Consider the following 27,356-nt stretch of genomic DNA (forward strand, 5'->3'; position numbering starts at 1 on the left):
TGATAAGGAAATTGGATACCGGCCCAAGCTCTTTCTAGCATTCACAAGACTTGTTTTGTATTTTTGTGATGTTTTTCTCAAAATATAACCAGGTAGTGAGTTCATGGACTACTAGAATGAGAACATAGGTGTTTTTGCAGCATATGGGATATTCTCTGTTGTTTCCCATTACATCATGCCACTATTATTTTTGATCGTGCAAAATGGAATTGTAACAGAAGTGATTAAATAGAGTCCACAAAGATTCTTACTGTATGGTAATTTATTGCATGTCAGCATCACTACAGCCTGGATTGTATTTATTTAATGCTCAACCTTTATGTTGCTTTTGTCAGTAAGCATGTAAAGAACAGAATTTGATTCAATCACAGGAAGGGCAAAACACTCACTGTACAGAAAAGGATTAGATTATACATGTACATCAGTTCACATAAATTACTGAGTAAACAACATGCCAAGCAATATGCCAAGCAGTCAAATGCACTTGATATTTACCACGAGTCTGGGGTACATGCTCAGATTATGCCTTTTACATTGCCAGTGTAGAACTCCCCTACAATAACCCATGTGTAGCCTACAATATGTATTACATTTTATTCACACTTGATAGACAATCAACAAATGTGAATTTGTTTGGTGACAACAATATTACAGACCAGACAAATTTTAGGCTATAACATTGGACACAGCATTACAACAACATCTAGATAAATACATTATCTATACTGTCACAAGTAGGATATGTCACATATTTATTTTAGAAATATGGATCACATGTAGGTCTATGTAATTAGATTGTAAGGATAAAGATGAATTTAAGCTCTAAATAGTCATCCATCCAAAACAATAAACATGCATTGATAATAACCAATGTTAGTTGGCGACATTAAGCATTTTTGAGAATGTAGTGCCTTTTGCTTACAAAGAAACTGGTTGTCTCCCACAATGCCTTGGTTCCGACTTCAAGTTGCAGTTGGTGAGGAGGAACTGCAGAAATTTCCAGTTGACTACAGTCAAAAGTTCATGGCCTTTGATCACATGGTTGTTGTAAAGGTCATGCAGTTGACATATAGTCACAGAGTTTCTAAACACAGAGGTGCAAAATCACGAGACTTCCAGGAACACTTGTGAAACAGACCAAGAAGACTAGGGGTTTGAAAAGTCTATGAGAGAAGTGAAAAATGTTTCCTTAGTTGTACATTTTTATTAAATCTAAAGGCACAACCTAAAATCAAGCCAATGTCTTCAGTAGTTATTACTCCAACAACATGAAAGTGACAAAATTACAAATTTTTGTCAAAGACAACTTTATATCGAAGGAGTGTCTTTGATTTGAGGACTTGCACATGCACAATTCAGACCATCAGACCAGATGACGTTTCTGCCCATGAATTTAGCTGCCAACGTTGCCATGACACCGCCTACACGTGTGAATGGGTATTTCTATTGGAGAAGCACACTGGCGGCTGGTAGGAGGAGCTATAAGAAGTCAGGCTCATTGTAATGGCTGGAATTAAATAAATGGAATGCATCAAACATATGGAAACCATGTTTTTCACTGAACTCCATCAATTCCAATTCCAGCCATTATAATGAGCTCTTCCTCCTATAGCTCCTCCCACCAGCTTCCACTGGAGCAGTTTCTGCCCATCATACTGTACTGTCTCTGATGTAGTCGCAAGTCGGACAATTGGTATACCCACAATGCAACACACGCGCGAAGCCGGTGAGGGAGGCGCAGCCTGCTAAAATCGGACAGTATTCTGCATTGCAGTCATGTTGTCAACAAGGCAGCGTGATGCGTCATTCAGAAACATACAACATCTCTATTCCATAAAATATATCTTCGAATGTTCAAACTAGTTTTCCGTTTTTATCAAAAGCAATCACTTTTGCATATGTGAAAACAGAGTATCCTAAACATTACGCCACGTGCATAACCTACCTCACTTTTTTTGTGACTCAGGATGAAGCCCGGTTCCAAAACCAATGCAATCACTTGTCACCCGTTGTAAACTACGCCCACCTTGGCGCTAAAGACAGAATCGAAACTCCTCATGACTCAACTGTTCACGCGGACTGGCTTGTCCCCCATTGGACCAATGTAATGTATCATGCGTGTTGGTAAATATCGCACTTTTTTGGCTGTGTACAGTCCGTCATCACAGTGAAAGTTCTGTCCAATGGTAGAGCCTACACGTTCCAAAGTCAAACCCAATTATTGCGTATACTTGGGTGTAATCATTAGTCCAAAACGAGAGTTTCTATTGGAGAAATTCAGGCAGGTCCCTCCCCGTTTCATTCTGTTTGCTTCCGTTTAAGAATGTTTTGCAACAGAAWTCGGGTAATGAATACGCCCCTGAGCTCTCTGGGTGTAGCTAAATCCTTCGCTCTGTAACCCCGCTTTCTCTGGACAGCGTGGGAAATTGGCCCAATTACTGTAATGTAAAACAATGATCATGTCAATTGTGTTTGACCTATTCTATTGAATGTTTCTCATGAAATGTGTTACTAGCTGGTCCATTGCCAAATTCGAGCTTGACGTTCCCATATCGAATCCCAGGACAACAGGTAAATTAAGATGTTCATATTTCTAGTCTAATCGATAGGCAATCTATTCTAGTGAGAAAGTTAGAGCTTCTGATCATCATCATTATAGGCTTATGTATAAAACCACCTGTCTCCTTTTACATAAGTAACATCCAACGATGGCTGACAAAGTGAAGGTATTCTGTATCATGTTCAACAATGAAGACAAGCGTGAATACAGTGCTGGTGAAGTTCTATCTGGACACATTGTGGTCGAGGTGTCTACAGGTGTGTCGGTACAAATCAAAGCTGTCAAAATATCGACCAGAGGATGTGCCCAGGTCTGTTGGGGTGAAGGGACTCGACAAGCATCATCACCGAGCAGTGCTGCTATAGCAAACACATCATCTCAGTGTGAGCAGGTGGAATACTTCTGCATATCTCAAACTCTCAAAGAAACACCAGGTACTGATCTGATTTTGCAACCTGGTCTCAGAGCATTTTGTATTATTCCTTACGTAAATTTCAGCCACTCCATTTAGTGTGTGTGATATGTTGTGTTTCGTATGGTATGTATTAATTTGTGGATGTCCATAATCAATTTTGTATGATATGTTAAGAATTTGCTAAACGTATAATATGTCATGAATTCCAATTTGCTGCGGCTAACGTTAGTTAGGTGGCTAACGTTAGTTAGGTGGCTAACGTTAGCTAGCTGGCTAACGTTAGCTAGGCTGGGGGTTAGGGTTAGGTTAAATGGGAAGGGTTAGCTAAAAGGATTGAGGTTAGGGGAAGGGTTAGCTAGCATGCTAAGTAGTTGTAAGTAGCTAAAAAGTAGTAAGTTGTTAAAAAGTTGCTAAATTTGCCTGATGAAATTCGAACACGCAACCTTTGGGTTGCTAGACGTTCGCTAGTCTTTAAAATTGTGTTTTATTTTACATTGGATAAAAGTAGAGACTCAGAGCTACAAAATMGTATATTATACACTGCAGTTYAGCAACAATGAGAACGTAATTCTGCTTTGAAAGTTGATGAACTTGTAACCCCAGTTTCTTTTTTTTTCTTTTTTGTTGAGAAAATGGCCCTGACATGTTTTTGGTACACCTACTGGAGAGCTCTTCTTTGTCTACACCTATTCAGCATCATTCACAACCTCTTAAGGCTTAGCCCCACCCATCTCTTTACAATAAAGAAAAACTCCAAGTAAAAATACACTTTATCTAGTCCTTGACCTATATCCTAATCTGACTTGAAAGTGTCCAGATAAAAATACTGTATAAATATTATAATTATAATTATATAATTATAATTATTAGATTACTCTTACCCAGACACTTATCTAAATGTATGGGTCATGTGAAATAAATGCTATAACCCCCTCCCCACACACATACGCATCTAGCTAAGTGGATGGGTCACTATTGTCTGGACATGTCCATGAAATACAATAGATGGCCATAATTACTGCCAGACACACCTGGCTAACTTGATGGTTCATGTAATCATTCTCTTGCAAAGTGGTATTTTGTTTAGACATGTAGCTAGCTAGCTAAACATTTTACCGTAATCCCAACCCATAGCTACAGTACAAACGGATTGTCATAGCTAGCCACTATGCATGAAATGCTGGAGTATGAATCTGCAGGTAGCTAAATGCTAACCAACTAGGTGCAATGTTAGCTAGCTAGCTAACATTAGGCTATAACTAGCAATGTGAATGGATTTCTGAGATACATTTATGTGTATGATCTGTGTAATAATATTAATTGTATCTAGCGAGCCAGCAAACAAATGTTTGCTAACTAGCGAACAGTAAGCTTTAACTTGCAATGAAAACAACTTTCTGACAAAATTAGAAACGTATAATATCTGAAAATGTAGCAAGACTCTTACCCGTATACATGGATGAATGCTTCACGGCAGCGTCTCTTTTCCATTAGGTTTGTAGCTTGCTACAGCTTGTTGTGTTGAGTAACTCTGGTTCACACTGACCTTGTGCAGAAAAGAAGTCCATCAACTTTTTCCCACTGAACTTTGTTTATAGCGCCTGCTAAATTCTGGGCAGCAATGTTGTTGAGAGCAGTAGCAACACTTTTGCGGATCTCTATGGCTAACGTTATATCTTTAAAAAAAGCAGCGGTAGCAAGGATTATCTACACATACTGACCAGCTCATGTTATAGACAGAAACACGCTACATGMCAGACCAATCCGAACTCATCTGTCGGCATGTCCACACTGTCCATTATCTCAGCCAATTATGCTAGCGGAAAGGTTCCTGTCTTTTTCCGTGGCTAAACCAACTAGGCTCGTAATTTTACAATTGTTTTTGTATTTACAGATGGCATACTAGTTTGTTAATAAGGCATATACAAGCTAACATGCTAAGTAGTTGCAAAGAACAAAAAATAGTAAGTAGTTGAAAAGTTGCTAAGCTGCTAAAGTTGTCCATGATGAGATTCGAACACGCAACCTTTGAGTTGCTAGACGTTCGCGTTATACAGCTACCCATCCATCCATCCATCCATCCACCCTCCTTACATTACTATGTTATATCTAGTCTATGAGACCAGGCTGGATTTTGATGTAACAAAGAATTTTATCAGGGCTGTAATGTACACTACCTTTAGGAAGTTATGGAATCGCTAGACCTTTAGCAGGCCCTATGCTTTCCAGTCAGTGATTATAATAAAATTGTTGTAAAATGTTGATTACTATATTTATTGACTGAATTGTCTTTTGTTTCAGATGGTGAGGAATTCATCAGTCTTGATGAAGGGCATTATGAGTTCCCCTTTCATGTGGAGCTCACTCAAACGTGAGTGAAAACTTTTCAGACGGAATAGGAAATTATGCAATCAAAGCTTGATTTGCCTCATGATGATGTCTGGCTACTGTACTAACTGCAACAGCTAATGGAGACTTTCCATTGTATACTTTTCAGCATGCCTGAATTAATTTGGCTTTTTTGTCAAATGAATAATGAGTGACGTTCCATAATATCTTCCAGGCGCCTTGTTACCTCTTTCAAGGGGAAGTATGGGAGTGTTTGCTATGAGGTGACAGCTGTATTACAGAGGCCCTTGAATCAAGATCTAACTGTCAACAGAGAATTCTCTGTTATCAGCCATGTTGATGTCAATTCCCCATGGTTACTGGTGAGTGATAAATCTTCAAAATAGATTGCAATGCCACGTCAGTTTTTGTGTGTTTTGTATGTTTTGTCCTACTGTATGTTTTTAACCATTTTGTGAGTTGGATTGAAAGGATGGGCAGTTTGGTTTTCATACATAAAACACATTTGCTCTCAACCATCTTGTTGTCTATTAAAACATAGATGACACTTTTAGATTTTCAAGTCTGTGACTGTGGGAACTGCTTTTAAATGTTGTTGGTGTATCAGACAGTAACCACAAAACATTTAGCAAAATGTTAAGTGAAAGTAGCATTCTTGGAAATCTCCCTTGACTCATTTGTTATTATTTTGCAGTCCTCTGTGTCTACAAACAACAACAAGATGATTGGCTGTTGGATTTTTACCTCAGGCCCCATCTCTCTGAATGTCAATATCAACAGAAGGGGCTACTGTAATGGTAAAAAATGTTTCTAAAGTTTGTTTTTCATCATTCATGTTAGAATGAATGAAGATGTGTTATGTCTCTAATAACAACAGTTAAATTATAGTGCAATGTCCTCAAYATTCATTTTTTCCCTCAAGATTCATTTCTTCGTTCTAGGAGAGTCAATCCCCATCTATGCTGTGATTGAGAACTGTTCTTCTCGACTCATCGTACCTAAAGCAGCTATCTACCAAATACAGACCTTCATGGCAAATGGCAAAACAAAAAGTCATACAAAGTTGGTTGCCAGTGTGAGGGGTAACCACATTCCATCAGGCTGCACAGATACCTGGAATGGAAAAACACTGAAGATTCCACTTGTCTCTGCCTCAATTCTCAACTCCTCAGTCATCAGAGTGGAATACTCCCTGGCAGTGAGTGCCCTTTTCTATGGATACTTTGTTACTCTAATCTATTAAATTGTTAAAGTGTGGTAAATAATGTCGTTGTGTTGTTATATCATCTGCATGGTTTTTCCCTTGATGTGTGTATGCTACAGTAAGTAATAGGTAAATAAGGTGTGTTCAACTAAGACAGCATTCAGATGGTATAATGTATGCCTGCTTATTTCCTTTCCTATGTGGAGGTCATGGCACAGATACCAGGTGCTAAGAAACTCAAGGTGGAGCTTCCCATTGTGATTGGCAGTATACCATACAATGGCCTTGACAGCAGAAGCTCCAGCTTGAGCAGTCACTTCAGCATGGACATGAGCTGGCTCGCACTGGCGCTTCCTGAAGTGCCTGAAGGTAAGGAGAGGCCTTACAAAATTGCTCTCACACAAACACACACACATATGAACATATATGAACTCCCATTCATTGTCATGGTCTAACATCATGTATTTGTGTTGAAGCTTTCACCAACACAGTTTTGAGTAGATACAAAGTTGATTCTGACGTTGTTTACCTTCTGGTTAATCCCCAGCCCCCCCTAACTATGCGGATGTGGTGTCTGAGGAAGAGTTTGAACTGCACAGCCCCTCTTACACTCAGTCCGAGGAGTTGGAGAGACAGCTTGGTGGACCAGCCTTTGCTTACATCCAGGAGTTCAGGTTCCAGCCTCCACCACTGTACTCTGAGGTGAGTTCTCACATTTGGTGTCTCACATTGTTAACTAAACATTTTACTTATTCTGAGTAGTGCTTTAGGCTAAATGTTACTTTTCTGCTTTCTAACAACGGTCTTCATCCATAACAGGTTGATTCCCACCCAGTCCATAGCTAGGCTAAATGTTAAGCCTCTACATCATCTGTTAAAGAACCAAAGTGATGCCTTCAAATTGCAATGTTGCACAATATTTATATTGTGGTGGAAAGAGTGTAATATAGAGTGATCAAGTCTTGAACTAATTAAACTTTGGATTCAAAAGCAGATTAACAGTATTTTTTGAATGATTATATACTAGGCTGTGTTGAGAAATGGAGCCTACTCTTTACATGACTGTTATTAGAAAGGGAATTACTGCACAGCACATTGTTGTAACATAATACAAGATAAGGTGTGTTATCTGCTGTATATAATGTAAAGCACTTTGAGAGCTACTGAAACAGGTTTTGTTGTTGAAATCTACAATAGATTTATTCCTGTATGTAGTGAATCCTTTCCTGATCAGGGTGTATAATATAACATGTGCATTCTTTTTGATACATTAACTAACAATACATGTTCAGGGTGTATAATATAACATGGGCATTCTTTTTGATACATTAACTAACAATACATGTTCAGGGTGTATAATATAACATTGGCATTCTTTTTGATACATTGTAACTAAAAAGTTGAAAATGTCTGAGCAGAAACTGTATTATGCTTTAATAGTTCGTGGATATTTTGACCTTGGAGTTGTTCCTTCTCAGAATATATTGCCTTATCTGAAATGTAACTGATGTTGAGTTTTGTGAGAATTGTGAGTGCCTAGGGAAAACCTTGGATCATGCAGTGTTGTGAATGTTTATCAGGTACAGACGTATGTATGTATGTATGTTAGTTATCATGTTGCTATTTACCAGTTTATCTATTGAAATGTATACTTTTGCAGGATGAATACAAAGACATATTACCATACTACTGTATGTTTTACATTGTATCAGAATGGCATGTTGCTATTCCATACATCAGTCAATCTGAACCCAGTGGGTTTCTGTTAAACTTTTGTAATTTTACAAAATGTTTGAATAAAATCATTTGACAATGCTTATATTGTTCACTTTTACTTCTTCCTCTATCAAAAACACAACGTTTGATGTTTAACTTAAACTTAATCTGCATTGTCATTAGTTTAAACCGTTAAACATTATCATCCACAAGCTAACCAGTGAATGCGCAAGAGTATTGTGAAATACAAACAAGGTTGAAAATGCCCTTAGTACTTCAAGCACAGTTCTAGTTATGAATAAGAGGTTGTCACGACCCGACATTTTTGATGCGGTTCCAGATGATGTATTTGTGACGTTAGTGGTCAGCTGCCTCCCAGCAGCACAGAGTAAACAGGACAGACACAGATCAGCCTTGTAAACAGCCATGTAAATCACTGAACAACGTGGGGAAACACACCACAGATATCCATCTCACCTGTCAGTGGGAAGCTACGCTACATATACACTGAACAAAAATATAAACACACCATGTAAAGTGTTGGTCCCATGTTTCTTGGCTGAAATAAAAAATATCCCTGAAATGTTCCATATGAACAAAAAGCTTAATTCTCTCAAATATTGTGCACACAGTTGTTCACATCCCTTTAAGTGAGCATTTATCCTTTGCCAAAATAATCAATCCACCTGACAATTGTGGCATATCAATAAGCTGATTAAACAGCATGATCATTACACAGGTGCGTCTTGTGCTGGGGACAATAAAAGGCCACTTTGAAATGTGCAGTTTTGTCATACAACACAATGTCACAGATGTCTCAAGTTTTGAGTGAGCGTACAATTGGCATGCTGACTGCAGGAATGTCCACCAGAGCTGTTGCCAGAGAATTGAACGTTCATTTCTCTTCCATGAACTCTAACTCAGTAACATCTTTTAAATTGTTGGATGTTGCATTTATATTTATGTTCAGTTTAGTTGTAGTAATCAACTACTCAGAGAGTATTTAAGAAGTTGGTGGGGTTACTAAGGTCAAGTTTAGGAACAATAATAATCAACGTTAGATCCTCTACCAACTCGCCAAATAACAATACACTCCCAACTTTCCAAATGAGACTTCTTCTCTCCTATTTATGTCTCAGGACTTAAATACCTTGTCTGTCAGGGTGGTTCCCCATTAGGAGTCCTGCCACTTCCATTGTTGATTGTCTTACACATCTGTGATCTAAAGATGTTACTTGAGGTGGACAAATGTTCATTCCATTAAAATACAAAATGGAAACATGTTTATTTTGCCTTATGTGTGGAGGTCAAAAGTCTAAACTTGAAATGGCATGTTTTTTATAGTCAAAGGAGGTATCTTGTGTTGGCTTATTTCTTTTTTGAGTAACAGTGAATGTGCAATATTTATCAGGGCTTTGCATTATTTAGGATGTGGCCATTGCCTGGCCAGCTGTTACCTTCTGAAATGCGTCATACTGTAGGAATATAAAAAAGGTCAAGAAAAAATGACAAGCAACAGAGAATACCTAACCAATCAAAAAATTGTGTAAATGGAAATGATAATTTTACAAAGTCCATGAAAAGAATTTGCTGATTTCTCATACAGTATATTGTACATTGCGTAGTGATGCGTGAACACATTTGTGAGACTGCTTTATTTAGTTTAATCTAACGCTTCAAGCATGCTGTGAACATGGTACGAGCATTTTGGAGTGTTACAGTATGTGAGGTTTGAACATCACTCTAAAAACTGTCTGTAATATTTCCCTCATATCTGTGCTGGAGGCTAAACATTGTAAGCCTGGCACCACTGGCACTTTGTATTCATGGAGAGCCCATCAGGATGTGACAGCTTAGTTTATGGTCCAATGGGGATCTAATAAAGCAGTGGTTACCTTCACAAACCAGACCGTCGGATTCTTATCCACTGTCACCCTCCCTGACAGCAGAAATCAGTTAAACCACACCCTTGCTCAGAATTCTGAATGAAGACAACAGACTGTGTCAGTCATTATGTGGTCAATGTACCATATACTATCCTTCACCGTTAGTCAACACCCTCCACAGAAAGCACTGCATGTATGACTATGTGCTGCATGTATGACTATGTACTGCATGAATATGTACTCATTGATGCTTCTTCTATAGATGTTGTTGATCTGCTTGGCTCTTCATGGTAACACATTACAGTTTAAGAGTCAAAGGACTACAGGGTTATGCACAGCACATAAATGTAATGGTGCATCAAAAGACACTCAATTAGCTTTATGTAGCTCCAGTTTACAATTGAAAGCACAATAGTAAAATGCCAGAGTTAACATAATAGAGTACCTAAGGGAGCCAGTGGCATGATATTAGTGCACTTAACTAACAAACCCAGAACAAAAACATATTTGCCATCTGATGTGTGTCGGAAGACCTTGGTTTAGAGAAGCACAGTGATAGGAGTAGCCAGCACATACTTTGTTGTTGTGTTGCATATGGATTGAACAAGACAAGTCTGCCATCTACTGGTCTGTAGACCAAGGACATATTTTCACCGTTTCTAAACTAAAGTGTGACCCTTAACTGCAGATTTTGAGTAAATACTTGAGGACCATATTCTTTCAAAACAGATTATTTTATTGTATAGAGCACTTATGATTTACTTAAGATATTTGTCAACAATGTATGATTTGATGATACAGTACATTATATTGATAGTTCCTTTATGCAGTATAAAGTATGAACCTTGTTCTCAACTTCATATTAAAATGTCTTGTTTCAGGTGTTCAGATTTAATCAATTTGTTTGGTTCATTTTGTGGAAAGACCCCTCTTTCTTTGTGAATATTTCTGTTCCTCGGACATCTGTGGCTGCATTAACTGTCTGCATGGTCTGAGCTACTACCAGAAAACACTTGGAGCTATTTGGGATATTTCCACACTGCCACTTTCTCACTGCAAGCTAAAACTGAAATATGTGACTTAATCCTATCCCCCGTAAAGCCAAAACTTGTTAGGATTATTCCTGTAAATCCCCTCTCAGGATTGAGGGGGAAACTCATTAGTGGAAGTTCATCCTTGTGGGAGAAGCCATTTTCATCCTCATTAAATACCTTTGTGTGTCTTCCTTTATCAAACTGCCCCGTTTCCCGTAAAAAAACAGGCTGCTTAACCTGAGCCAGCTGTCTAACTGTAATGGCTAACCCCAAGCATACACCCCTGGCGTCTCTCTATAATTGATCATATTCAAACAGTAATTTCCCTCTCTTTATTTCCTGAGGCCTGTTCATGTTAATATGGTACCAACTGCCTAAATATCCACACTCTGGGACACCACAGATTTATCATATTTCACCTTTTATAACTAGCATTAAGATTCATATGGGTGGAAAAGTGGAGAAGTGCACTTGTCTTGGCATATCGTCACACTTAATATCCACCCTCCTAGGCTAGCGGAAATAATTATGAGAACTCAGAGAACTGTTTATGCATTTTCAGGTAAAAAGGTAAGAAAGGTGTTGTAATCTCAACCAAATGGAATAACTGACATACAGGCCACGTGAATAAACCTTCTTTAGTTAGATAAGGTAAACTATAGTTCAGAAACGTTCAAATCATATCCAGACATTCTTCACAGAGTCGCTGTCTAGAGCAGGACAAAGGAGAGAAGCAACTCTACAAGAGATTCAACTTGGCTCAGTAGTTGTGCACTGCTGAAGGTGAGGGATGAAGAGGTCCCATAGGATTTACAGTAACTTCCCATCAGAGAAAACACTGCTTCCAGACTAAATATGATGCCAGAGTTATGCTGCATAGCTATGCAGAGAAATGCAACCAGAGAATTCATATAAAGTCATYCAGGACTTGTTATTCACATCTTTGTAATTAATAAAGCCCACACTTAAGTGTGTCCCAAAAAAGCTTATTAGCATTTAACACAAGATCACATAGACTAAAGATGAGGTAAATTAAATACAGCAACTACCAAACACTTCAGTTTATTGAAAGAAAGAAAGAGAGAATCCACACACACCATAATTCAATAACCTCTTTTCACAGGGCAGTCACAGATGACTAGGTTACTTAAATCAAGGACGGGGGTCCTTGGGGTTCTGTTTCCTGCGCAGGCACCAAGGGTGATGTTACATGGCGCAATGCCAGTATTCCCCATGTTCTTGTACGAGGGGTTAAGTGAAGGCAGTAAAGGTTTATTTGCTTCCATATTGCTCCCTGTCACCATCAATAAGCAGCTACAATGTGTCTTGAAAGTCAGCTTATAAAAGTTGTAGGAAACTCTGAGAGCTTAAGTGATCCTCTCCAGCTTTGCAGTGGCCCTCAGCATGCAGGATGTCTGCTTATATTAATTTCATGGAGTTTAAGGGGTCAGCAAACTCATTTGGAGATTCTTACTCATTTATGAACTCTGCAGCCCTCTGTTCTGCAGTGCTCTAAGCTACTGGACTTCAGATGCTTAAATTTACATGGAATATTATATAGCTAGGTGTTAAAAAGTATAGTGCACTCTGAGAGAGTTGAAAGCACAGGGGTCGACTGAAAAATGCACTTTGAAATGACGGTTACCTGCTTTTTAATGAAACGTAAGGTGAGTGAACTCATGTTATATCTGTCTTGTGTTTTAGCGATTCAAGGGAATTGCTTCATCTCATATTCAGAATAAGTCTAATGAGACAATGGGTTTCTCAGAAAGAAGCTTAGCTGGTGAGCAGACAAACCCAGACATTGAAACTGAGCAAATTAACTTGCCAGCTCCRCTGACTCTTCAGGCATGCAATGTAGTCTGCATGAGCTATCATGAAAGAACCTTTACTTTCAAATAGGGTTTTGAAAAAAATGGTCAATGCACAAAATTACTACCACCAAGAAGACCTGTGGCAGTGGCAAAGTTGACTGTAGTACAAACTGGTAACAGACTACTACTAGTGATATACTACCACAACCAGTGGTGCTGGATGTATACTTACTCCTCCAGGATGGTCTGAGGCATGACCTGAAGTAGTTAAAGCTCAGCTCAGCGGTTAATCTGTTAGTGCTCACTCTCACTGTGACCTCTCCTCAGGGCTGGCTGCCATTCATACTGGGGACAACCTCACTGGCCACAGGAAGCCTTTTGCCCCAGCCAGTCTGCGCCAGTCTCACATCTGTACCAGATCTTTAAAAGCAGTGTTTAAAAGCAATGAGGCCTCACATCTGTGCAGGGGCCGGGATTGGTCTGGGGGGTAGGGAGTGATTAATTGACGGTCACATCTTTGCGACTGCTGCCCACACTGCGTTGATGAAGAGGGATTAGGTTGCGCACCACAGGCTCAGCTGATAATAGGAGACTGGAGAGGAAACACTCATGTCACGCTCCATGACAAGGATTTCAATCAAAGAACCACTCCATTACATCAGCCAAGGCTGTTAAAACAATACTCTGAATCTACACTTTTTCCTATGGTGAATAGTAGCATTTTGCTGCATATTAAGAACTTACACTACCATATAACGGTTATTTGATTGTCTTAATCAATTATACAGTAGGGCAAGTAGAAAGGCTACATTCATTTAATTCAGCATGTCTAATGTCCTTAAGTAAAATAAATATGAAAATGCTTCTTTCTTTTTTTTAACATGTGCCTCATGTGAACAGAGGGCATCTGATATTTCCTCATATGTGCCAGCTATGTAAAACAAATTGATTTCTAAAAATATATCAGGGAAACCACTGCATATTTTTTCCCCCGACACCATGCCTGACTTTCCACTCCTCTAAAACCCGACTTCATCCCCACTAACAAGATTTCCCTCTGATTTATATTTTTTCTATCTCCTGGAGCGCTCCTGGGATTGATATTATGAAGAATAAATATTTTGGAGTTAATGCAAGCGATAAGCTCAGGGCAGAAACTCATGAATAATGATTTTGCTGGCTCTCTGAGATAGTAAAATGACATGTAACTAACTGAGATATTTTGTCCACTTTCTTCATTTCAATCAGAATATTGGCCAAATAAAAATTGTACTTTGATCATTAGAGGTGGAAATTGAGCTTGTGATTTCTTTTCATTCTGTGCCGATTCCAATGGGCCATTACAGTGCATTCACAAAGTATTCAGACCCCTTGACTTTTTCCAAATTTTGATACGTTACAGACTTATTCTAAAATGTATTAAAAAAAAAATATCCTCATCAAGCTACCCCTTTGGCAGAAATTACAGCCTCGAGTCTTATTCGGTATGATGCTACAAGCTTGGCACACCTGTATTTGGGGAGCTTCTCATATTCTTCTCTGCAGATCCTCTCAAGCTCTGTCAGGTTGGATGGAGAGCGTCGCTGCTCAGCTATTTTCAGGTGTCTCCAGAGATGTTCGATCGGGTTCAAGTCCGGGCTCTGGCTGGGCCACTCAAGGACATTCAGAAACATGTCTCGAAGCCACTTCTGCGTCTTTGTCCTGTTGGAAGGTGAACCTTCACCCCAGTCTGAGGTCCTGAGCACTTTGGAGCAGGTTTTCATCTAGGATCTCTCTGTACTTTGTCCCGTTCATCTTTCCCTCGATCCTGACTTTTCTCCCAGTCTCTGCTGCTGAAAAATATCCCCACAGCAGGATGCTGCCACCACCATGCTTCACATTTACATTTAAGTCATTTAGCAGACGCTCTTATCCAGAGCGACTTACAAATTGGTGCATTCACCTTATGAATTATCCAGTGGAACAACCACTTTACAATAGTGCATCTAACTCTTTTAAGGGGAGGGGGGTTAGAAGGATTACTTTATCCTATCCTAGGTATTCCTTAAAGAGGTGGGGTTTCCAGGTGTCTCCGGAAGGTGGTGATTGACTCCGCTGACCTGGCGTCGTGAGGGAGTTTGTTCCACCATTGGGGTGCCAGAGCAGCAACAGTTTTAAACTGGCTGAGCGGGAACTGTACTTCCTCAGAGGTAGGGAGGCGAGGCAGGCCAGAGGTGGATGAACGCAGTGCCCTTGTTTGGGTGTAGAGCCTGATCAGAGCCTGAAGGTACGGAGGTGCCGTTCCCCTCACAGCTCCGTAGGCAAGCACCATGGTCTTGTAACGGATGCGAGCTTCAACTGGAAGCCAGTGGAGAGAGCGGAGGAGCGGGGTGACGTGAGAGAACTTGGGAAGGTTACCGTAGGGATACTACCAGGTTTCCTCCAGACGTGACGCTTGGCATTCAGTCCAAAGACTTCAATCTTGGTTTCATCAGACCAGATAATCTTGTTTCTCATGGTCTGAGAGTCCTTTAGGTGCCTTTTGGCAAACTCTAAGCGGGCTGTCATGTGCCTTTTACTGAGGAGTGGCTTCCGTCTGGCCACTCTACCATGAAGGCCTGATTGCTGGAGTGCTGCAGAGATGGTTGTCCTTCTGGAAGTTTCTTCCATCTCCAAAGATGAACTCTGGAGCTCTGTCAGAGTGACTATCAGGTTCTTGGTCACCTCCCTGACCAAGGCCCTTTTCCCCCGACTGCTCAGTTTGACCAGGTGGCCAGCTCTAGGAAGAGTCTTGGTGGTTCCAAACTTCTTCCATTTAAGAATGATGAAGGCCACTGTGTTCTTGATGACCTTCAATGCTGCATAAATGTTTTGGTATCCTTCCCCAGATCTGTGCCTTGACACAATCCTGTCTCGGAGCTCTACAGACAATTCCTTCCACCTCATGGCTTGTTTTTTGCTTTGACATGCACTATTAACTGTGGGACCTTATATAGACAGGTTTGTGCCTTTCCAAATCATGTCCAGTCAATTGAATTTACCACAGGTGGACTCCAATCAAGTTGAAGAAACATTTAAAAGATGTTCAACAAGTTCAATTTCAAGTCCCATAGCAAAGGATCTGAATACTTACGTATGTAAATAAGGTATTTCAGTTTTWTTTTTTTTATACCTTTCAAAAATGTATTTAAACCTGTTTTCACTTTGTCATTATGGGGTATTGTATGTAGATTACTGAGGGAAAAATGAATGTAATACATTTTAGAATAAGACAGTAACGTAACAAAATGTGAAAAAAGTCAAGGGGTTTGAGTACTTTACGAATGCACTGTAGATTAATCGTATTGCTACTGTCTACAGTGTTAATATAACAAAGCAGTATTCTAAAACTATTTGGATTTTTCTGAAATCTCTATTTTCTACAAGTCTACTAGTGCTAGTTTGTTGTGTGGTGCCCCTATATTAACATACCATTTATATGTGTACATTTGCAAAATGTGTCAATTGGTGCATGACAGCTAACCTTATTCAAGGCCAGTAGAAAAACAGTTTGGGCAAATTAATAATCATTCAAGGAGTCATGGTTAGTTCAAGCCTTAAAATAAACTTCTTATGGATAGGGGGCAGCATTTTCACGTTTGGATGAAAAGCGTGCCCAGAGTAAACTGCCTCCTACTCAGTCCCAGATGCTAATATATGCATATTATTAGTAGTATTGGATAGAAAACACTCTGAAGTTTCTAAAACTGTTTGAATGATGTCTGTGAGTATAACAGAACTCATATGGCAGGGGAAAAAATCTGAGAAAAAATCCAACCAGGAAGTGGGAAATCTGAGGTTTGTAGGMTTTCAACTCAGCCCCTATTGAATATACAGTGGGATATGGGTAATCTTGCACTTCCTAAGGTTTCCACTAGATGGCAACAGTCTTTAGAACATTGTMTCAGGCTTCTACTGTGAAGGGTGGCGGAATGAGAGGGGAATGAGTCAAAGGTCTGCCAGCAGCCTCGGTCTCGTGATGCGTGGTCATGAGAAAGTTACCTCTCGTTCCATTGCTTTTCTACAGACAAATGAATTCTCCGGTTGGGACATTATTGAACATTTATGATAAAAACATCCTAAAGATTGATTCTATACATAGTTTGATTTGTTTCTAAGACCAGTAATATAACTTTTTGGAATTTTCGTCCGACATTTCCGCTGGACTTGCCCGCGCCTCGTGAGTTTCGATTTGTTTACTAAACGCCCTAACAAAAGGAGGAATTTGGACATAAATTATGTACTTTATGGAACAAATAAAACATTTATTGTGGAACTGGGATTCCTGGGAGTGTATTCTGATGATGATCATCAAAGGTAAGTGAATATTTATAATGCTATTTCTGACTTATATTGACTCCAACATGGCGGATATTTATTTTGGCTGGTTTGGGCTCTGAGCTCCGTACTCAGATTATTGCATGGTATGCTTTTTCCGTAAAGTTTTTTTGAAATCTGACACAGCGGTTGCATTAAGGAGAAGTTTATCTAAAGTTCCATGCATAACACTTGAATTTTCATTTATAATGAGTATTTCTGTGAATTGATGTGGCTCTCTGCAAAATCACCGCATGTTTTGGAACTACTGAACATAACACGCCAATGTAAAATTAGATTTTTGGATATAAATATGCACCTTATCGAACAAAACATACATGTATTGTGTAACATGAAGTCCTATGAGTGTCATCTGATGAAGATCATCAAAGGTTAGTGATTAATTTTATCTTTATTTGTGCTTTTTGTGACTCCTCTCTTTGGCTGAAAAAATGGCTGGGTTTTTCTGTAACTTGGTGGTGACCTAACATAATTGTTTGTGGAGCTTTTGCTGTAAAGCATTTTTGAAATCAGACACTGTGGCTGGATTAACGAGAATTGTATCTTTAAAATGGTGCCTAATACTTGTATGTTTGAGAAATTTGATTTATGAGATTTCTGTTGATTTGTATTTGGCGCCCTGCAATTTCATTGGCTGTTGGCGAGGGGTTCCGTTAACCTGTCTAGGAACCCCAGTTAAAATGTACTTTACTTATGTCCTAGTTAGCAGAAGTTTTCGTGGTTTATGGAAAACATTTTTCAGTGGTATGAAAGTGCTTTGAGCAATGTATTGAAAAATTAAGTATACGAACAAGTTTAGTAGATACATTTTGATACTCCATGTGTTCTAAGCCAGGACATAAGTAAAGTACATTTTAAAATGCATACATAAGAGAGGTCTGGTAATTTCTGAGCTTTGAAGATAACAGTCAAAACATGAGATGAAAACCTACGATAGCCATTGGAATCATTACATTTGATATAATAATTATAATCTAGTTATACTTAAGCAATAAGGACCCAAGGAGGTGTGGTATATGGCCAATATACCACGGCCATATACCACAAACCCCTGAGGTGCCTTATTGATATTATAAACTGGTTACCAACGTAATTAGAACAGTAAAAATAAATGTTTTGACATACCCGTGGTATATGGTCTGATATACAGCACCACGGCTTTCAGCCAATCAGCATTCAGGGCTCGAACCACACGGTTTATAATAACATATAACGATAAGATATTTTTTTAAAGACAAAATATGTAACTTTGATAACTTTGATTTCAATACCTTCAGAAATCCACCTAATAACATAATTCAATCAATATGATGAACATGTGAGCAGTTCTTTGAGGGTATAGGGAAACTCATTGTTTTGCAGGTTTTATGGTTTGGGTGGACTTTCATCCATCCGAGACATTTTTTGGGCTCCTTGTCCTATCTTGGTTGTCTCTGAACTGATATCAGTCTACAGTTTTCCCAAGGGATGACAGTAATGTCACATACCTGCTTGGCACACCCATATTTCACACCCAAACCAAAACCTATTAAGAATGACTACTTACCATAGGAAAGGTGTGTCCTTCACATCAGCAACCTTCACACATTTTCTGCATGCACACGGAAGAGCTCTTGTGCACACTTGCACACACACATTCACTCATACACACATTTCTGTTGTATGTTTTGTTTCTATTTTAGTAACCAACTCAACAGTGTAAACAGTATACTGTAGTAACACTATTCATGACAGATACTGTTTTCTCAGATCACAAAAYTACCCCCAACTCCACTCATAAAATCTATATATATATGAAGATAATTTTTGTGACAAGATGACTATTCTGTGTTAGTCTTCCTAAGATATATCATATGTCAGTACCAGTAGCACCTTAAACCTCCAGTGAACAACAGTAAGTTTCTCCATCCATACTCTGAATAATTCACCACAGCACCACCTGGTCACCTGTCAGACTGTACAGACAACCGCTGACTTGCCCTACCAAGACCCCAGGCTCTGGTCACGCATCCCCACAGCTCGCTTATTCTGTATGCAAACTGTTTCTGATGAAAAATACAGTAATCTTGCTGGCCTAGTAAGTCAAATATGATAGGCATTTGGAGGGGGAAATGATATATGATGTGTATATCCGCAAAAAAAAAGAAAATTGTGGTTTTGGCCTTGTGATCTGCTACTGCTAAGTATCTATCAATAAATGCACTCTAAATCAAACCACACACAGAAGAACCCTTTGTTATTTTGTATACCTCCAGAAGGAGTAGCATATAGGGCCTATTAAAACCTCTTACAGCTACCCCCCCTTTTTTCAATTTCCGCCTGAAGACATACCCAAATCTAACTGCCTCTAGCTCAGGCCCAGGAGCAAGGATATGCATATTCTTGGTACCATTTGAAATAAAACACTCTGAAGTTTGTGTAAATGTGAATTGAATGTAGGCGAATATAACACAATAGATCTGGTTTAGATAATACAATGAAAAAAACATACGTTTTTTCTTTTTAATTATTGTATCATCATCTTTAAAATGAACAAGATAAAACAAACATTCAGAAATGAATATGGGGACAATTTCAGTGAAAAACATAAGAGGGCAACAGTACTTGTGCAAAGTTTCAGAATGATAACTTCCAAAGTGAGTGTGCTACATGACATTTATCATGAAGTCACCCAGGTGTCCCACACAAGTAGCCCAAATGTACCCAAGTGGCCAAATTGGTGAAGGTATACATTTTGAAACAAATAACTATATACAAAATACCAAAATGGTATTCTAACACACCCCCCCAAAAAATGGAGGGGAAAAAATGGAAGAAAAAAGATTGAAAAAAAAATWTGAAGAAAAAAAAWATATACATTTACAAAATAACATGGGTAACTATTTACACACTTTCAATATTTGGAAGACCCTCAGTCCTCTATCAAATCAAATATATTTATATAGCCCTCAAGAGTAAATATGAACAGTTTACCTCTAGATGGCCCGGGAGGTGTGGAGCCAGAGACAGCAGGGGTCCAGCTGGATGAACCAGCTTCGGAGGGGGATGGACACGTTGGCGGCAGACACACGCATCTCGACCATGCTCCCTCTAATCCATAATATGTAGACTGAGTTGAGGAAGCATGCCGCTGGAGGAAGTATAGCCAATGTGTACTTTACACATTTCATTACATTTTATATATTGCAAATAAAATGTAAAAACAATCACAAATAATATTTTATATTATTAATTTCAAACAACGGCATTAGCATGAGAAGAACTTACCAGTCCAAAACAATGTCCTCTCCGTTCAAAAAATATGCTTCCATTTGAGTCATGGTCGCTAACTGAGTCGTCTTCCAAAAGCATATGTTTCACTTTCACTATCAATTTCCTCTATAATTTTGTCTACATTCGTATATCTAGTCTTAGATTTAGCTTTCCCTGACTTATTCGCCATGATGTTAGATATATAAACAGCTGAAGATGCGAGTTAGCGAAATAAAGCTGTGCGTAACAAGCTTCGCTCCTTCCAGTATGAAAATGCAACGGTGAAAGACCGTCTTTACGCCGGAGTTTACTATATGGGTTGGTCTTTCAACGCAGAACCATTAGATATTGCCGTTTACCTCTGCTCATTGGCTATCTACCCAGCTAGATTTCAAGATGATCAGTTTTCATTGGGTTAAAATACAGTCAATCAACGAAACAGCGGTCATATAATTGGTGCACAATGAGGTCGTTACTTGTTGTCTTCCAATCGGTTTCTTTGGGTCAATACGTCCCGCGAAATGACCCATCAAGTTTGGTTGTGTTACAAACAAACAGTTTATTGCAAGGAAACCAAACATGACTGGATAAAGTCAGGTTTAGTCTGTGTATTTACGTCGAATATTTAGTCGAAAATTGAATGACACGAAATTCAACGAGATAAGCGTTCACAAAATGTTTCGTGTTAGGCTATAAAAATGGATTTAACCGAACAAAAGACCATTCATTGGGTAACAATGAGCCTTGGGATTGCAAACAGAGCAAGATCTTCAAAGGTAAACGATTTATTTCATTGCAATCTGTGATTTTGTTACGCCTGTGCTGGTTGAAAAAGTATTTTGGTATGGGACTCTGTGCTCAGATAATCGCATCGTATTCTTTCGCAGTAAAWCCTTTTTTAAATCTGACAACGCAGTTGGATTAGCAAGATTCTAGGCTTTTGAAGCATGTGAGACACTTGTATTTTCAGGAATGTTTAATATGACTATTTGTGGCGATCACCGTATGTTGTCGAATTTAAACCCGCATCCGGTATCCGTAGATCAGAGAAGTTKAACTTCAGTAAGGGGAGCTACTGTAATAAGGCATCAAGATGAAACTCAAGGGAAAACCATAATTTTAAAATGTTAAGGAAACTATATAATTAATCATGTGATGCATAATGTTCTCTCTCAGAATAGCTTTAAACACCCCTCCTCTCATGTCATGCAATAGTATATAACTACTTCATATTTACTGCAACCATATTAACCAAAGACATGTGCTTTCCTCTGAGAATAAAGAAGAAGCTTGTGTTCCAACATTTTAATCATTTTTGTAATTCCACATGAAGTACAGAAGCTATTTAATTGTCCTGTTTGATACTCATTTTGTTAAGCATAAAATAGAGTGTATGAGCATTGACTATGAGTATTGGTATGATATGAGAGAGATTATAGACTCCAGTCCATCTATATTCTATGGCAAAGAACAACAGTTTGATTTATGATGCTACCTGTTTTATTCCTCCTGAACTATACAAAGGAACAGCTCCACCTTGACCACTCTATTAAATCCAGAAGCCAAAGTTATCAATCGAGCTGGAAGAGCGAAGGGAAGTCTTTTCCCAAAGCCAGGCCTTCTCACCCTAATGGATCGCAATACGCTGCAAAGCCAGAGAGAGATGTTGTGTCTATGTTTTTGACTGATTATGCATTTTTTCCTAAGCTATTCATAGAAGATAGATTCATCATTCCAATTTGTCAAGCCGGCAAAGTTTTCAATGAATGATGTGCATGGAGGGACTCTGGGTGTATTAGGCCCTTCTGCCAGGCCTAGTCTGAGTCCCTATTTACAGGCCTCAAAATAAAGGAGGTATCAGATAGGTGGTTGGACGCACCAGTAATTAATTTGATGAATTCCTTAACGGCACAAATAGTGGCAGCCGTGCCTATCTTCATCAGCCACCAGCAGCAGTCACCCTGCTCAGTGCTAATTTGAAGGGGGCAGCACATCTGTATAGTGGATGTGTTTGCGGCCCAGTCTATTCTTCAAACGCAGCGCTCCTGGTCTCCTGCTGTCCAGACAGAGTGTGGGGGCCTTATGTTTTCTGTCAGCTTTGTCCTTGTGCCAAGCAACTTGCTCCACTTAGGGCCCAGTTCTTTGACTTTGTGGCCTGAACTTGATAATGGGAGGCATGCAGGATTTATGAAAGGGGGTGTCCCTTTGTTTCCCAGCTGCTCCTGTGGTTTTCAGACACACTATGCAGTCACCACCAGCGAACAATGGGCAGGTAGAACATACAAGGGATCTCCCTCCCCTCTAGCAAACAACATCTACATACAAATATGGTCCATTAGTGATAATGTCTGATTAGAATCTTAACAAATGAGGGTGCATCTATATTACATGGATCTCCACAGTAAATAAAAAAGAGTGTAGGGTGGGAGGTGCGATTGCGCCAATCTAAAATGATGGATCATATTATTGTTATTAGGTGAAAGCTTGGATGGCAGCTATTTGCGATGCACACCATCAATGTCGACAGGAGCCTGAGCCTCACAAAGAAATAATTGGGCTGGTGCCACATAGTTAAGGTTCATATTTTCACAAGTGGGGAGACCTCATTATAAATCAGGTCAGCCACTGATACAACACCATAAATCAAAGAAAGACATGGCTCAAACAATTAGATAATTACTAGACCACCATGTCACCACTGTTTTGCTCTACCACTTTAGTGGGTAAAAGAGAAAGCAACAGACCTGCTCTGAGAATACTACTATAAGTCTTTTGGTACCAAATGTGTGAGGGTAAAGGAAAGATGGATGTGAAGGATGTGACTAATTGTATGGGAGTTCCCTATGTACAAATAGATATGCTACAGCTATTTGTGATAATAAATCATATATATGTATATATATTTTTAAACATATTTGATCATCATGGTCATCATCATCATTATCTTTAATAAATACAGTTAGAAATGCGATGGACTGTAATTCAGTAGATGAGCTGTGTCTCGTAGTATTGGAACAACTGTCCTCATACTGTAACTTTGTTCTTAATTTGGAGCATATAGGAACAGTGTTCTACACCCCCACAACATGTTTACATGGATGGCCACTGACCCCTAGTGTTGCTGCAGTGTTCTGTTGCTCTGCCTGCCTGCGCTAGGGAAGCCTGTTACTCAATTACCAATTATTCCTTCAGTCTGTAATGACCCCTACACAGAGCTGCTATCTGAAATRCAGAGGCAGAGGTCCAAGTGTCTTTTTTCAGGAGTGCCAAGTTCTACTGATATACTATGGAACCCAGGGCAGAGGGACACTAATGCAGACACAGCTCCTGCAGCTCAGGAGCTCTTCTTCTCTATTGTCTCAGAGCTGAGCTGCTCCTCCACTCTGTCCCTCCTCCACACAGACACCCAGACCCAATCCTGCATGGCTGGCTGGCTGGCTGGCTGGCTGGCTGGCTGGCTGGCTGGCTGGCTGGCTGGCTGGCTGGGCGGGCGGGTGGCCGGGTAGCTGTCTGTGCTGTGCTTGTGTCAACGCGGAGTGCAAGGAAGCTCCAACAACAGTCAAAAATCGAGGTCACAGCGCAGGAGTAAACCAAGTGGAACAGATTGTTGTGGAACCTCCAGGCTTTTGCAGACACGTGTTGATCCCAGCACAGCGTGTCCTGGCTTTTACCTCCCTACCCCCCTCCTTTCCTCTCAACTCCCCTGACAGATGCTTTATAGAATATGAGGCAAATGCAGGCCTTTCAACCCTGGAACAGCCTCTCAAATGTCCACAACACATGCACTCAACACTACACTACCATCCCAGGAGCCCAACTAAACACTTCACGAAATAGGTTTTTGCCAGCATTACTTAGCTACCTAGCTTATAACATTCACTTTAGCTGTGTCTATAAATGACTGGCAACTATCATATTCATTCCATTCAGATGATTGCAGAAAAAGCAATAATAACAAAATGTTTGTCTGTGAACAAACAAATATGAAAATGACAGTATCAATGGCTTTGGCTACCCCTCCCAGAGAAAAAAAGAGAGATTTAGTTGTATCTTTAATTGTAGGCTGTTCTGACTCAGTAGTACTGAGGGCATCATCTTKTTAGAAATGTGTATGTAGTCAACAGGATGGCATCCACCAGACCCTTCAGGATTGTTTTAGTCCAAGCTGATTCAAACCCATAGGAACAAAATGTAAATGTTTCATTAGATCAATGTCTGTAAACCTCTTTACATATAAAGCCACTCTGCATAAGCCCCATCTGTTCCAACCATACCCCATGGTGGAGATGCAGTGTTTTAAGGCACAATTGATCTTTTAAATAATGTCATGACCATTGTATGACCCATAGCAGGGGCTGTATTTGTCTTCACYGGGGGAGGGCCTTCCAGGCCACACACATCATGTTGAGAGAGGTGCAGAGTGGCTTAGGGTCAGGTAATGAGGGATGGAAAGTGGACAGATACAAGATCCTTGTATAGAACCAAATGTCTCTCCTTCTCATAAAAACTGACTACATTTGATAGCATTTCTGACATTCTGTCATTATTGTCATTTTACATGAGAGCTGGAGCAGCAAAGGGGGAAGGCTCTGACAGCAGATTGACCCCAGCTGCTGTTCATTTGATTGATATTTGTACAGACAATGCTCTTTTTTCTGCACTGCAGTGGCGGTTACATAGGGAGGCGTTGGGAGGGGGCAAATACAGGAGAAATGTCACACCAGGGAAGCCAGCGAGGCATAAAGCCCTGCCCGACGAGCGCAGGGTCACTGGCTCCTCTCTGCCCCGGGTAAAATGATCTAAGTGATTCTGGAGCTCAGCCACCGATCCACTGGAGAGCACAAATCCACAGCAGCAAAGGCAGGAAAGAGAGGGCTGATAAAGAGTGTATGTGGTCAGAGTGCATCTCTGTAGTGTGCTACTGCCTTGAGGACGACAACTTATTTCATAATTGTTCTCACTACTGTATGTATGTTCTCGCACCTTCAGAAATCATATATTGTTTTGTGTAAACAATGCACTGAAGAAAGATACAGAGATGGGTATATAGAAGAATAGGTTAACATATGTGATGGTCTGTATAGACAAAGATACACAAGCATGTGAAACTGCTCTAATGTTCACATTATTCCTGAAGTGGAAACATTTTTTATTGAGATCTGGATTACCTTAAGTCCCAGATGATGAATAAAGGGGAGCGGTTAAGATAACATTGTTCCGGTAAATTACTCTCAGAGAATGCCCCCCAGGCAGAAAGCTACAGTCAGGTCAAAACTTATTGGCACCCTTAATTAATAAAGATGCAAAAAAAGACTGTATAAAATAAATAATACAAATACTGAGCAATATTGTATGAAAAAAGGGGGAAATGTTGTATTTTATACTAATACAATTGTTCTGAGAAAGAGTTCTTGTTTAACAAGTATTTCATTTTTCTCAAAAAAGATAGGTGACACCCCATTACTGACACCCCTAAAGATTGTTTAGCATTAACATTTTACTTTTTAAATGATTAATCTTAGGAATGTATTGGAATGTATTGTGGCCTTCCATGGCTTCCTGTTGAGGTAAACATGTCAAACTTTTGTCATCCATCACCATGGACAGCTCCCGAGTGGCGCAGCAGTCTAAGCCACTGCATCTAGAGGCGTCACTACAGACCCTGGTTTGAATCCAGCCTATATCACAACCGGCTGTGATTGGGAGTCCCATAGGGCGGCGCACAACTGGCCCAGCATTGTTTGGGTTTGGCTGGTGTAGGCCGTCATTATAAATATGAATTTGTTCTTAACTGATTTCCCTAGTTAAATAAAGGTTAAATAAAAAAACATGGGAAAAGGCAAAGAATTCACAAACAAAAGAGAAAAATGGTTGTTGACCTTCATAAATCAGGCAAAGGGTAAAAAAAAAATATATACCACTATCTATTAAGGCAACAATTAAGAAGTTTAAAGCCACTGYAACAGTGGTAAACTTGCCTGGTATTGGACACAAGTGTATCTTGTCCCCACGCACAGTGACGAAGATGGTTAGGGAGGCAAAGAAAAATCCAAGCACCAAAGTTGGAGAATTACAGAACTTGGTAGCATCTTTGGGTCTCCAAATCTACAATTAGACGCCACCTCAATGCTAATAGGCTCTTTAGAAGGTCTGACAGAAAAAAAGCCTTCATTGAGAGCAACCAACAAATGTAAACATCTGGAGTTTGCTAAACGGCATTGGCACTTGGATTGGAACAGGTGCTATGGTCAGATGACACGCAAACCAGTGGTGGGATTGGCGTTGAAGGATGCATATGCATAACATAACCTCATACCTACTGTAAAATATTTCATGAGATCGGAGAACACATTAGGAGGGATCTTAGACCATTCCTCCATACAGAATATTTCCAGATACTTGATGTCCTTTGTTCTGTGTTTATGGACTGCCATCTTCAATTCAAACCACAGGTTTTCAATGGGGTTCAAGTCCGTGGACTGAGATGGCCAATGCAAATTCTTGATTTTGTGGTCAATTAACCATTTCTTTGTGGGCTTGGGGTTATGGTCTTGCTGGAAGATCCACTTGCGGCCTCCTGGCAGAGGCAACCAATTTTTTGTCTAAAATGTCCTGGTACTTGGTCGAGTCAAGGGCCCCAGGACCAGTGGAAGCAAAATAGCCCCATAACATCGACGATCCACCACCATATTTTACATAAAGGCTCAGTGACGTTATCCTCGCAAGGGGAGGGTGCCAGAGAATTGAGTGGAAAAAAACTTTAAAAAAGC

General features: G+C 39.7%; 1 protein-coding gene and 1 long non-coding RNA gene across 2 annotated transcripts; one reads left to right on the top strand and one right to left on the bottom strand.

The window, feature by feature from the left end:
• Nucleotides 1-282: 282 nt before the first annotated feature.
• Nucleotides 283-2,375, bottom strand: LOC139027578 (uncharacterized). Its single transcript, XR_011479703.1, has 2 exons — nucleotides 1,946-2,375; nucleotides 283-1,163 (listed from the first exon to the last, which is right to left on the bottom strand). It is a non-coding gene; the product is annotated as an uncharacterized lncRNA (long non-coding RNA).
• A 9-nt stretch (nucleotides 2,376-2,384) lies between these two features.
• Nucleotides 2,385-8,306, top strand: LOC111962402 (arrestin domain-containing protein 4). Its single transcript, XM_023985467.2, has 9 exons — nucleotides 2,385-2,571; nucleotides 2,697-2,994; nucleotides 5,277-5,346; nucleotides 5,539-5,686; nucleotides 6,019-6,121; nucleotides 6,266-6,522; nucleotides 6,735-6,897; nucleotides 7,076-7,230; nucleotides 7,348-8,306. The coding sequence occupies exons 2-9, from the start codon at nucleotides 2,709-2,711 to the stop codon at nucleotides 7,372-7,374; spliced, it is 1,209 nt and encodes a 402-aa protein (XP_023841235.1). The 5' UTR covers nucleotides 2,385-2,571; nucleotides 2,697-2,708; the 3' UTR covers nucleotides 7,375-8,306.
• Nucleotides 8,307-27,356: the final 19,050 nt, after the last annotated feature.

Source organism: Salvelinus sp. IW2-2015, linkage group LG4q.1:29 (assembly GCF_002910315.2).
Source record: "Salvelinus sp. IW2-2015 linkage group LG4q.1:29, ASM291031v2, whole genome shotgun sequence".
In the NCBI taxonomy this organism is placed as follows: domain Eukaryota; kingdom Metazoa; phylum Chordata; class Actinopteri; order Salmoniformes; family Salmonidae; genus Salvelinus; species Salvelinus sp. IW2-2015.